General features: G+C 46.3%; 1 protein-coding gene across 2 annotated transcripts in view; it reads right to left on the bottom strand.

Annotated features, from left to right (window-relative positions):
- LOC115133678 (protocadherin-7-like) overlaps positions 1 to 13,271 on the bottom strand; it is a 237,444-nt gene extending 224,173 nt beyond the window's left edge. For both annotated transcript variants that reach the window (XM_065021965.1, XM_065021966.1), the window contains exon 1: positions 9,285 to 13,271. In XM_065021965.1, the coding sequence (XP_064878037.1) occupies positions 9,285 to 12,350 (3,066 nt within the window). In that variant the 5' untranslated portion in view covers positions 12,351 to 13,271. The remainder of the gene's footprint in view (positions 1 to 9,284) is intronic.
- Positions 13,272 to 14,127: the final 856 nt, after the last annotated feature.

The raw sequence follows: 14,127 nt of genomic DNA, 5'->3' as shown, positions 1-14,127 counted from the left end.
TCATTACTCTGTTTCCTGTGTATATTCAGTACTTCATTACTCTGTTCCCTGTGTATATACAGTACTACATGATTACGTTCCCTGTGTATATAGAGTACATCATTACTCTGTTCCCTGTGTATATACAGTACGTCATTATTCTGTTCCCTGTGTATATACAGTACTTCATTACTCTGTTCCCTGTGCATATACAGTACTTCATTACTCTGTTCCCTGTGTATATACAGTACTACATGATTACGTTCCCTGTGTATATACAGTACTTCATTACTCTGTTCCCTGTGTATATACAGTACTTCATTACTCTGTTCCCTGTGTATATACAGTACTTCATTACTCTGTCCCCTGTGTATATACAGTACTTCATTACCCTGTTCCCTGTGTATATACAGTACTTCATTACCCTGTTCCCTGTGTATATACAGTACTTCGTTACTCTGTTCCCTGTGTATATACAGTACTACATGATTACGTTTCCTGTGTATATACAGTACTTCGTTACCCTGTTCCCTGTGTATATTCAGTACTTCATTACTCTGTTTCCTGTGTATATTCAGTACTTCATTACTCTGTTCCCTGTGTATATACAGTACTTCATTACCCTGTTCCCTGTGTATATACAGTACTTCATTACTCTGTTCCCTGTGTATATACAGTACTTCATTACTCTGTTCCCTGTGTATATACAGTACTTCATTACTCTGTTCCCTGTGTATATTCAGTACTTCATTACTCTGTTCCCTGTGTATATACAGTACTTCATTACTCTGTTCCCTGTGTATATACAGTACTTTATTACTCTGTTCCCTGTGTATATACAGTACTTCATTACTCTATTCCCTCTGTATATACAGTACTACATGATTACGTTCCCTATGTATATACAGTACTTCATTACCCTGTTCCCTGTGTATATACAGTACTTCATTACCCTGTTCCCTGTGTATATACAGTACTTCATTACTCTGTTCCCTGTGTATATACAGTACTTCGTTACTCTGTTCCCTGTGTATATACAGTACTACATGATTACGTTCCCTGTGTATATACAGTACTTCGTTACCCTGTTCACTGTGTATATACAGTACTTCATTACTCTGTTCCCTGTGTATATACAGTACTTCATTACTCTGTTCCCTGTGTATATACAGTACTTCATTACTCTGTTCCCTGTGTATATTCAGTACTTCATTACTCTGTTCCCTGTGTATATACAGTACTTCATTACTCTGTTCCCTGTGTATATACAGTACTTCGTTACTCTGTTCCCTGTGTATATACAGTACTACATGATTACGTTCCCTGTGTATATACAGTACTTCGTTACCCTGTTCCTGTGTATATTCAGTACTTCATTACTCTGTTCCCTGTGTATATACAGTACTTCATTACTCTGTTCCCTGTGTATATACAGTACTTCATTACTCTGTTCCCTGTGTATATACAGTACTTTATTACTCTGTTCCCTGTGTATATACAGTACTTCATTACTCTGTTCCCTGTGTATATACAGTACTACATGATTACGTTCCCTGTGTATATACAGTACTTCATTACTCTGTTCCCTGTGTATATACAGTACTTCATTACTCTGTTCCCTGTGTATATACAGTACTACATGATTACGTTCCCTGTGTATATACAGTACTTCATTACTCTGTTCCCTGTGTATATACAGTACTTCGTTACTCTGTTCCCTGTGTATATACAGTACTTCATTACCCTGTTCCCTGTGTATATACAGTACTTCATTACCCTGTTCCCTGTGTATATACAGTACTTCATTACTCTGTTCCCAGTGTATATACAGTACTTCATTACTCTGTTCCCTGTGTATATACCGTACTTCATTACTCTGTTCCCTGTGTATATACAGTACTTCATTACTCTGTTCCCTGTGTATATACAGTACTTCGTTACTCTGTTCCCAGTGTATATACAGTACTTCATTACTCTGTTCCCTGTGTATATACAGTACTTCGTTACTCTGTTCCCAGTGTATATACAGTACTTCATTACTCTGTTCCCTGTGTATATACAGTACTTCATTACTCTGTTCCCTGTGTATATACAGTACTTCGTTACTCTGTTCCCAGTGTATATACAGTACTTCGTTACTCTGTTCCCAGTGTATATACAGTACTTCATTACTCTGTTCCCTGTGTATATACAGTACTTCATTACTCTGTTCCCTCTGTATATACAGTACTTCGTTACTCTGTTCCCTGTGTATATACAGTACTTCATTACTCTGTTCCCTGTGTATATACAGTACTTCATTACTCTGTTCCCTGTGTATATACAGTACTTCGTTACTCTGTTCCCAGTGTATATACAGTACTTCATTACTCTGTTCCCTGTGTATATACAGTACTTCGTTACTCTGTTCCCTGTGTATATACAGTACTTCATTACTCTGTTCCCTGTGTATATACAGTACTTCATTACTCTGTTCCCAGTGTATATACAGTACTTCATTACCCTGTTCCCAGTGTATATACAGTACTTCATTACCCTGTTCCCTGTGTATATACAGTACTTCGTTACTCTGTTCCCTGTGTATATACAGTACTTCGTTACTCTGTTCCCAGTGTATATACAGTACTTCGTGATTCCCAGACAAACCCATGCTGCTTCTGTAATGTTATGTCAGTCATATGTGAGGATCTTATTTTAGTGTCTATACTGTACCTAGAACACAATCATTTCACATCTTATTCTACCTTGTCCTCCCCACTATTGTTTTTTATAATTCCCCTCTACGGGAAATGACTATGATTCACCAACAACCACGCTGAGCACAAACAGTAACTAGTCATCTTGTATGATCCGCATTGGATTAAAATATAGAAGATAAACAAAACTGTGTTTATCAGCAGAGTGATTTGCATCCTGTAACGGTCATGAGATCCCACAGTGACAAAATTAAATTCAATCAAATTGTGTTAGTCACATGTGCCGAATACAACAGGTGTAGTAGACCTTACAGTGAAATGTTTACTTCCGAGCACCTAACCGACAGTGCAGTTTAAAAAAATACAGATAAGAATAAGAGATTCAAGTAACGAGTAACTGAAGAGGAGCAGTAAGAATAACAATATATACAGGGGGGGGGGGGGGGGGGGGGGGTACAGAGTCAATGTACGGGGGGGCACAGCTTGTTTTCCAATGTCTTCTCTTCGGTCAAGCCTCGAGTCTCTCAGTCGACCCCGGATCAGCATCCACAGGGGAGTCAACCTGGCCAAAACTGTGGGCTTCCCTCTACCCATTTGACCCAGATCAAAACCAACTGGAAGGACAACGCTGAGTTGTGACACTAAAATACACACAGAGGTGACGGTGGTACCATATGGTTACTATGGCGATAAAGGACAAAGAAACATACGTTTGCACCAGACATGGGTTGCCTGTGTTGCGGCTGTTCATTTAGATATAGGTAGTAGATAGCAACAATTAAGGTTCACACAGGGGGGGGGGGCAGCAAAACAAATGGAGGTCAACTGTGGCTTCTCAAAAGTGTTTAAGTAGCTACAATAGTTTTTTTGGTTTAAACAAATTAGCCTCCAGGCAAATGGAGGGCTTTCCATATTGGTTTTGTGATCCCGCCGGACCGAGAGAACAAAAGGCTTGTCACTTCCTGTGTGTGTGTGTGGCCAGCGAACACAGACAGAATGACCCCTATTTGCATGGCGATGTTGTTTGTTTGAGATACTGTGGTGAGAAGGGAACATGGGTCCTATGTAAATGAGGTAAGCTGGGGCTTGATAGGTCAGAGGACGGGAGGGGAGGGGACAGGAGGGGATGGGAGGGGACAGGAGGGGAGGGGACAGGAGGGGAGGGGAGGGGACAGGAGGGGAGGGGATGGGAGGGGACAGGAGGGGATGGGAGGGGACATGAGGGGATGGGAGGGGACATGAGGAGACAGGAGGGGAATAGGAGGGGACATGAGGGGATGGGAGGGGACATGAGGGGATGGGAGGGGACAGCAGGGGATGGGAGGGGACAGGAGGGGAGGGGACAGGAGGGGAGGGGACAGCAGGGGATGGGAGGGGACAGGGGGGATGGGAGGGGACAGGAGGGGACAGGAGGGGATGGGAGGGGACATGAGGGGATGGGAGGGGACATGAGGGGACAGGAGGGGATGGGAGGGGACATGAGGGGATGGGAGGGGACAGGAGGGGAGGGGACAGGAGGGGATGGGAGGGGACAGGAGGGTGGGGACGGTAGGGAGGGAGGGGACAGGAGGGAGGGAGGGGACAGAAGGGAAGGGATGGGACGGGAGGGAGGGGATGTAAGGGAGGGGACGGAAGGGGACGGGAGGGAGGGAGGGGACGGAAGGGGACGGGAGGGAATGATAGGAGCAACAGCTGTGCTAAGAGAACTGAGCTGAGGGAGAAGAGGGCGGTGAGGGAAACAGGGCCACGTCCAGTCATGTTGCACCAACCCTAACCTGGGAGGCAGCCTCAGCTGACCCAGTGATCTGAGCTTTATACATGCCCTGAGGGGAGGCAGAGGGATATGATTACAACCTACCTCAGGTCTCTATTGTTTAGAAGAGATAATACCACCTGGAAAGGAATATCCTTCTATTAAATGACCCAGTTAAAAATCCCTGCTCAGTAAACAGTGTGTCTTTGCATAAGACAGGTGAGCTATTCTCTTTTATATCTTATCTTGGACAATAGTTTTGCTTTAGGCATTTGATACTTGAGAGTATGACGATCATCAACTGAAGCCCTGTTCAACACAGGGACATAGCGAGGGAAATATGACAACTGAGAACAATGTCGCAGTAGGGCTACAAAAGGAAGAAAGAGAACAAAAAAAAAGTCCCAGATCCAATCTGTGGACCTCCAGGAGGGGCTGAAATGTCAGGTACATCACCCTCCTGCTCTAACTCTCGACAGCTGCTCAGTGACACGCTGACTTCTCGCTCTGCGCTCGCCTGGCTTAATGACTAATGAGTAAAAGAGGAGGCTTCGCCTCGCCCGCTAAACTCAGCCGGTTGCCTGGTTACCTGCTTGGAGACTGAGCCTGAGCCGGCTGCTGCCTGTGCGATGGTTATTGTGAGATTAGGTAGGCGAAGGATGAGCTGGAAGGAGACCTAGGAGGAACCTGATACCGCAGAAGAGACTCACAGTCAATGGGACTCTACTCTACCTCCCCCATCAACTTGCCTGTGAAACAGTAGACCATTCTGTCTACCACAAACAGGGCTCTCTTTCTTGTGTCTTTTTCGATTTCTAAGTGGAGAGTGAGAGAAAGATAGAGAGAGAGGTGGAGAGAGCATGAGAGAAGAGAAAGTAGAGGGAAAGAGAGAGAAAGAGAGAAGAGAAAGTAGAGGGAGAGCGAGAGAAAATAAGGCAGTGTGTGTTTGTGAGAGAGAGAGACCATCAAAAGGTTTCAACCTCATTTAGCCGTAAATATCATAGATTACATTTAGGATTTCCTGCCACTGTAAATTCAATGAACGGGGGTGAAATCTGATTTGTTTTGAATAGAAATTTCCAAATCTAATGTGATCAATTTGACATTGGGGATTACCCCGTCTCTAGCAGTCACGATACAATGTGATCTGCTGTGCAATTCTCGACAATCAGACATGACACTTTATACCTAATCCAACCTCCCATCAGCTCTGCATGCAAAACCATAGCAACAACAGTGACAACAAGACAAACTTGTGAAAAAAGAAGCCATGTTTAATTCCATAGATATAATCATCTAGTCATTCACCGTCTATGTTTCATTCCATAGAAATATAATCTAGTCATTCTACGTCTATGTTTCATTCCATAGAAATATAATCTAGTCATTCTACGTCTATGTTTAATTCCATAGAAATATAATCTAGTCATTCTACGTCTATGTTTAATTCCATAGAAATATAATCTAGTCATTCTACGTCTATGTTTAATTCCATAGAAATATAATCTAGTCATTCTACGTGTATGTTTAACTCTATTCCCAGCTAATGAGAATTCTTGTGCATTTCATTACACGTTATGAACTCAACTGAATGGGGGGATTTACCTAAAAAGCAGCGTGTTTAGCTGTGGTGGCCCTAAACAGCAGCGTGTTTAGCTGTGGTGGCCCTAAACAGCAAGAGCATGAAACTAGAGAGACAGAGACTACTCTGTGATCTTAATAAAGACATGACCACTTGATGCCATAATTGAGGCACATAACTACGCCAAGGGCCATTCCCGGCAATTAACTTAACCTCGGGAGACTGTATGTGCAGCCATTAAATCAGTTCCCCTCCACCTCAACTGAAAGTATCAACAGTGAACGTTTGACAAGTAAGCAGGGAATTTAACAACGTGTTAGAGATATTATATGCACTACAAGGCCAAAAGTATGTGGACACCTGCTCGTCGAACATCTCATTACAAAATCATGGGCATTAATATGGAGTTGGTGCCCCCCTTTGCTACTATAACTGTTCTGGGAAGGCTTTCCACTAGATGTTGGAACTTTATGCTTCAATTCAGCCAAGAGCATTAGTGAGGTCAGGCACTGATGTTGGGAGATTAGGAATGGCTCGCAGTCGGCGTTCCAATTCATCCCAAAGGTGTTCGATGGGGTTAAGGTCAGTGCTCTGTGCATGCCGGTCAAGTTCTTCCACACCAATCTCAACAAACCATTTCTGTATGGTCCTCGCTTTGTGCGCGGAGGGGGATTGTAAATGCTGAAACTGGAAACTTTTGCCACAGAGTCGGAAGCACAGAATCATCTAGAATGTCATTGTGTACTGTAGAGTTAAGATTTCCCTTCACTGGAACTAAGGGGCCAAGTACGAACCATGAAAAACAGCCCCAGGCCATTATTCCTCCTCTACCAAATTGTACAGCTGGCACTACGCATTCGGGCAGGTAACGTTCTCCTGGCATCCACCAAACCCAGATTTGTCTGTTGGACTGCCAGATGGTGAAGTGTAATTCATCACTCTGCTGGTTCAGAGTCCAATGGTAGGTGAGCTTTGCACCACTCCAGCTGACGCTTGGCATTGCGCATGGTGATCTTAGGCTTGTGTGCAGCTTCTCGGCCATGGAAACCCATTGCTACTGACAACATTCTATAAACCATAGAGACCAGGCAACACTTATATTGTATTAGCCAGCGGGAGTTACATTCACAACAACCGTGACGGTGGACGGAAAAAGTGAAGGAAGGTTTAAGAAGGGATAATTGCACATTCCGGTGGCGAGGAGAGCGTCTGTGAACCCTCAACACCCCGGTGTGTTTTGTGTCTGTATCAGAATCTTCAAACAAATGGACTTGTCTATAAAAAAATAAAACGCTGCAGCGAGCGTGCACATAAAATATTTAATAAATCATTACATAAAAGTGCAGCAGCACAGCTAGCAACATACAATACATGGCTGTGTCGCAGCGGCAGCGAATAGAGTGGCCTGTTAATTATGGATGAGACATCCGTAAGCAACAGCACTCCTCACACTCTAAGAAACAACCCACTGAATACAGCACTTTAGAAAGCTGTTAGAGACAGTCGCGAAAAGAGAGAGTAAAGGAGAGTGAAAGGGAGGGAGAGATGGAGAGCGGGAAATGAGAGGGGAATAGCAGGAGGGAGAGGGAAATGGAGTAGAGGAAGAGGAGATTAAAAAGAAAAGACTGCAAGAAAAAAACACAGGCGGGGGAATAAAGAGCAAAGACATTTGAGAGCATTTGATTTGGAGGAGAGGAGAGAGGGGCTGAGAGATAGAGGAGAGGAGAGAGGGGCTGAGAGATAGAGGAGAGGAGAGAGGGGCTGAGAGATAGAGGAGAGGAGAGAGGGGCTGAGAGATAGAGGAGAGGTGAGAGGGGCTGAGAGATAGAGGAGAGGAGAGAGGGGCTGAGAGATAGAGGAGAGGAGAGAGGGGCTGAGAGATAGAGGAGAGGAGCGAGAGATGGGTTGGGAGATAGAGGAGAGAGGGGCTGAGAGATAGAGGAGAGGAGAGAGGGGCTGTGTGTGTGTGTGCGTGCGTGCGTGTGTGTGTGTGTGTGCGTAAAAAAGAAACAGGAATGATAAGGGAATAAAACAGAGAGAATGAAAGACAAGAACAACAGAGGATGAGGGGAGAACGAGAACGAGAGAGACAGACCAAAAAACAGAGGAGTTTGCTGCTTGCCCCATGTAAGAAAACAATCAATAATGCATTAGACTGCCATTGAAAACATATGAAACAATGAACAAGTGGTATCTTCCTGGCAAAAGCAAATGAAAGGGAACCGGCTTCATAATATATTAACCTTGCTTCGCCCCTCTTGGCTCCCCTGGTTGAAAACATTTGAAAAAGAACAATAATGTCAAATTGATTAATTCCCACAGTCCCTTAGAACATGAATGACCCTGTTGTGCTTGCCGTCACAGAGGAATTTTCACATTACAAATGATTGCACTAACGGAGTCAATGAGAGGAGAGAAGAAGAGAGAGAAACAGAGGTGGGGATGGAAAGAGGGAGGAAAGAGGAACGGAGGGATGAAGAGTTAAATGAGTCTATAGAAGGGACAGAGAGAGTAAAAGAGAGAGCAGGAGGGAGAGGTTTAGGGAAGCCTGATTTCACTGCTGGGTCAGTGAATTGATACAGACACACCAGTGCCCAGGAATGTTAAATGTGACCTCCTGCCCAGATGTTCCTAGTCAAGCTGAATAAGCCGAGTAAAACACGATACCACGGATAACATTCCTTTACACAGCCACTCCTGTGCCTCATTTTCACAACACCTTCTTTTTATCCTTGCTTTTCCCTCTAATAATAAGAAGAAGTAGTTAGCCGTGTTACAATAAGGGTGGGGAGAGACTTGAACTAGCAGAGGGGTGTCCTAGCTACCCTGCCACATGTTCCGCTGTGATAGAATAACTGCAAACCAGACCCTTATGCAAGCTGTCTACAACACTCAAAACACATATGTGTACAGATCAGCGAAACCCCGGACAAACTAAACCGCCTCACAGTACCTGCTCAGTTAAAAGAGAGGGCAAAAGAGCTGGATATGCTTAGGCGGATGGAAATGATATCCTGGGGTAGGCTACGCATGTCCTCGTTTCATTTTCAATATTACATGCGGAATGGCACTCCAAACCCCGGCAGATCAATACAGCTAACTTGACACACATTAGCACCATGAAAGAAACATGACTACTGAGACTAGCCCTGTCAGGAGGCATTACGCTGGAGATAACACTAAGAGAGGGAGAAACATGAGAGACATTTGAAAATAGAATGGAGAAGAAAAAACGATATATATATAGATAAATATTGAGTCAATATCTTCTTACCTGTTTGTTGTACTTGTTGATGGTTTGACTGCTGTACTCGGAGCAGTGGTCAGATCCAAGGGAAATGTTATCTCCGGTGCCAACGAAGGTGTTGGCAGGGGGCAGGTCCTGAACAGCCTGATGCTTTTTCCCGGCCGTGGGCGACTGGGGGTGGAGCTGGACCGTGGGCAGTGGCGAGCTGGACTTGTAGTGCCGGGCCAAATCCGGGCTTCCGGGCCCTCCGTTAACGGAGCGGTACCTGCCCATCCCGGGGCTGTCGGACAGCTTCTCGTTGACGCCGTCGTAGCGCTGGCCGTTGGGCTTGGAGGCCTCGACGGTGACAATGCTGCTGTACAACGGCTGTTTGTTCTTCTTGTTCTTCTTGGGCTTCTTGCCCTTGTCATGCTGCTGAGGGGTGAAGAAGTCCTCGTGGTCCTTCTTGCCCGCCTCGTAGCCATTCTTGTTCTTGGGGCGGCAGTAGCGAGCCATGACCACGATGAGGATGATGAGGATTACCGTCATGATGCCAGACACCACACCGATGACAATGCTCAGTCGCTGCTTGCCCAGGTCGTAGTTGGGGTCACCGGCAATGTTGGTATTGAGCGGAGTGCCCAGGCTCTTAGCCACCTGGGCCTCAACGATGGTGGAGTTGGAGAGGGTCTCGTTGACATAGACGTGCACCATGGTGGTGGTGCTCTGCGAGGGCTGGCCACTGTCGTTCACCTGGACCACCAGTCTGTGGAGGCCATAGTGTTTCTGCTCCAGCTTCCCCACCAGTGAGATGACCCCACTTCCCCCGTCGATCTCAAACAGTTTGAAAGGGTTGCCCCCAATGATACTGTAGTTTAGGTCAGCGTTGATCCCTGTGTCGGTATCGGTGGCCATGACAGTTCGTACTACAGTCCTAACGTTGCTGGAGGGAGGCAGGAGGGTGTATGAGCTATTGATGGGGAAGGTAACGGTTGGCGGGTTGTCGTTCTCGTCCATCACGAAGAGTGACACGGTGGCAGTGGCTGATCTGGGTGGGTCTCCGCTGTCCACAGCCTTGACCCGGAACGTGTAGGTGGTTTTCTGCTCGCGGTCAAACGACATGGTGGAGAAAATGGTTCCTGTGTCGTTCTCAATGGAGAAGATCTCCTCCTCTTCCTCGATGAAGAGGCTCATTTCTGCGTTCTGGCCTTTGTCGGCGTCAATGACGGTCACCATGCCAACAGGGCTGTTGGGTGTAAGGTTCTCTTTGACGTAGAAGGTGAACACATCCTGCATGAATTTAGGCTCATTGTCATTCTTATCAGCCACTAAGACTACCACAGTGGCTGACCCCTGGAGTATGGGCATGCCCTTATCTTTAGCTATCACTTTGAACTGGTACCTCTCTGTTTGTTCTCTGTCCAGAATGGTGTTTACTCTGATGTCACCGTTGTCGGCATTAATGGAGAATATCCCATTCACAGAGGAGTCGAGGGAGTAGGCGATTTCCGCGTTCTTGCCACTATCAGCATCTATGGCCTGTACAGTGGTCACCCTCTCGCCGGGGGCATTGTTTTCTGGAAAGGACACCTCCACCACGTTCTGGCTAAAGATGGGTGGGTTGTCGTTGAAGTCGCCCACCTTTACGATGAGCGAGTTATTACTGGCCAGGCTAGGGCTTCCTGAGTCCACCGCCACGATGACCACGTTGTACTCCTGTGTGGCCTCGTAGTCCAGCGGCGCTGATGTATGGAGGAAGTATTTCTTCTTATTCATCTCACCCTCAATCTCACTGGCCGGTTTGAGCTGGAAGGGCACGTCACCCACCACGGTGCAGGTCACGATGCCGTTCTCCCCCTGGTCGCGGTCTGACACCTGGACCAAAGCTATAGGCGTGTCCACCACTACATCCTCAGCCACGTTGGCCACTCCATCCTTCAGGAAGATGCGTCCGATCTTACGAATCTCGATAGCTGGCACATTGTCGTTCTCATCCTTGATGTTGAGAACCACGGTGGCCTTGTCCATTTTGGGCGGCTGGCCTCGGTCCCTCGCCATCACAGTGAAGCGCAGTTGGCTCACCTCCTCGCGGTCAATACGATGGAGCACGCTCAGCCACCCAGAGCTCTCGTCCAGCCTCAGCAGCCTACGCACTGACTCTGTGGCTGCGCCGAATACGTACTCAATCTGACCGTTCACCCCAACGTCTGCGTCAGCTGCTTTCAGCTGCAGGATGGGGGCACCAGGGGAGCTGTTCTCCGGCAGGTCAGCCTCATACACAGCCTTCTCAAAGCGGGGGCTGTTGTCATTCACATCAGTGATCATCACCCTCAGGATGGCCTGGGAAGAGCGTGGGGGGTCGCCCCCATCCCTAACACGCAGGGTGAGCTCATACGAGTCCCTCTGCTCCCTGTCCAGTGCCCCTTTAATGATGAGCTGCGGCTGCTTCTCCCCGTCGGTTGTGTCAGCAACTTGCAGTTCAAAGACGCTGCTCCTGCCTGCCCCCTCGTCGAATCTCCTGTCAGCCCCGCGACCACCTGAGCTGGAGCCCAGGCGCCTGGAGCTCTCCCCGCTGTCTTGAATAAGCTCATATCTCTCAATTCCGTTCCTACCGAAATCTCTGTCGGTGGCCGTGGGTAGGAGATAGAGAGTGCCAATCGGCCTGTTCTCCTCCACCGATAGGGTCAGCACGGGAGATGGGAAAGACGGGGTGTTATCATTTATATCTAAAATAATGACTTTCCCCTCAAACAGGTCAACCCAGCTCTGCGCCGGTCCAATTACTGACACTTCAAAATCTATGAAACACTCGTTTTCATCAAATATCATTTGACACTGCTGTAATTTTTCACGGTCTATCCGCCGTTCATTGGTGGTCAGCTCGCCTGTTATATTATCTATTTTGAAAAAATCAGATCCGGACTCGAGGGTAAATGTCACCTCGCCAGACCCGGCAACGATTCCGAGGTCCACGGCTACGTTCCCTACCCTGACATCCGCGGGTCCCTCCTCAGCCAAGCGATATCGGAGCACTTGCTTAGCAGCAGGCTGATTCAGCAGCTGCAGGATGAGTATACTGTAGCATAAATAGTCCACTGCGCCAGTAGTCCTCATTGTTCCCCGCAATGTAATGAATGGATTTTAAAGCCTTGAATCAAATGAGGATGTCGTTTACTTGTTGGTATACTGTTTGGAAAACAATAATTTTCGTTCTCGGATTATTTGTAGTCCTCCATTTCAGGAGGTGTGAGACTTCATCCTCCGGACGTCTTCCCACACCGCTTCGACTGCACTGAATAAGAGCAAGTGGACGGGCTCTCCTCTCCCCCTTTTCCACCGAATTAATGTGTCTTTCCTTCTTTCAATAAAAACTGTGCAAAACACAATCGAAACAGTCCGTTCAGTCCGGTCATATCATATGCCATGAATTCATTAGGAATCCGAATATTTTATGCGCGTAAAGAGAAACGCTATCTTATTTAATTGAAATTTGAAATCAGTCCAAGTCTTTTCAGTTACAAAAAAATCTTCCGAAGATTGATACAGAAATGATGTAAATGATCAAAATCCTAATTTCCCCGTCCGAAGATATGTCCAATACGGAGTAGTGGCAATGGAATGCCCACACAGATTCCCAAGTTGTGGTGATACAGTAGCCTACTTTACGGAGGGTCTCGTCCTCTTACCTTGAAGCAGTAGAGAAGCAGTGATTGTGTGTCCAGATGCTTATCCAAGCAGAATCCGAGCGCTCTGATTCATTTACCTCCACTCACTTATAACAAGCAGTCTGTGTTTTATAGTTCACACAGTTACAGGCAATGGGGACAGGAATAAATACTAAATAAACTCCCCAGCACAAAACCTCTCACCACGCGGGAATAACAAGAATGAAACAAACACGCACAATTGTAATTCCGATGTAGATATTGTGAAATTCCTACGAGAGAATCTTCATAGTGTCCCGCAATTCTCAATCCAAGCGTCCCTTTCTCACCTGCATAAACGCCGCGTGCGTTTGCAGCCCCTATCTGCGGCACTGTGAGAGCGATTCACAAATGATATTGCAGTCTCGCGCGCTCTCTCCACCCCCTCCAGTTTCTTTCCCCAGCGCACGTAACCAGGTCTGAACTTGGTCGGTATATAGGTTTAGTCTGGAGGGTAGCCGACGAAGTATGTGTTGAAATGAGAGGAGAGAGGGAGGGAGAGAGAGATAAATCAAATGTGGTATTTTTCTTGTTAGCATAAAGGGAAAGATGTGTTCACATTCGACCCATTCGAATGGTCTTAGTCAGGGAGCGGGGGTATAGTGAGATGGTCCGGAAAATATACATTCTTCCATGGACCCTTTACGGAGGATGGCGTTTCATTCATTCGATGCGTAAATTGCATTATGGCGTATAATGTGCCAAGAGCAAATATTCGACTGCCGCACTTGACATCATGGTGCTTTGGTTATTACACGGGCATATAGGATGTATTTAGGCCTACAGTAGACGGTGCTATGAAACCGGTAAATCTATTTCTCACTAAAGTTGAGACAGTCGCCGCTCAATTTCGAATGATGGCTCGACTATATCAATGCGCTGCCAGTTCCGTTTTCTGTCAAAGCATTTTCATAAACTTTTACGCATGTTTTACGCATGTACGATGCAATACCAAGTCATATATGTAACCAATTACGCTCCCTCGTCCATGATTTCTACACGATTGGTTTTTTTCCCAGGCTAGTACGACCAAACTGGGAGATGTGATTCTGAGTGCAGCGATGTGGTTACTCTCTGTGGTTAATGAATGTGTGTGGTCGCTTAAGGCTTGATTCTCTCCGGAGCACCAAGCTCAGTGTATTCGCTTTCAGCTCCTTATTTTCATCCAGTTTCTTTTGTTACCTACA

The sequence above is a fragment of the Oncorhynchus nerka genome, linkage group LG8, assembly GCF_034236695.1.
Source record: "Oncorhynchus nerka isolate Pitt River linkage group LG8, Oner_Uvic_2.0, whole genome shotgun sequence".
NCBI classification, from domain to species: domain Eukaryota; kingdom Metazoa; phylum Chordata; class Actinopteri; order Salmoniformes; family Salmonidae; genus Oncorhynchus; species Oncorhynchus nerka.
Note: the sequence above shows the minus strand (reverse complement) of the source record. Positions and strands in the feature narration are given on the sequence as shown.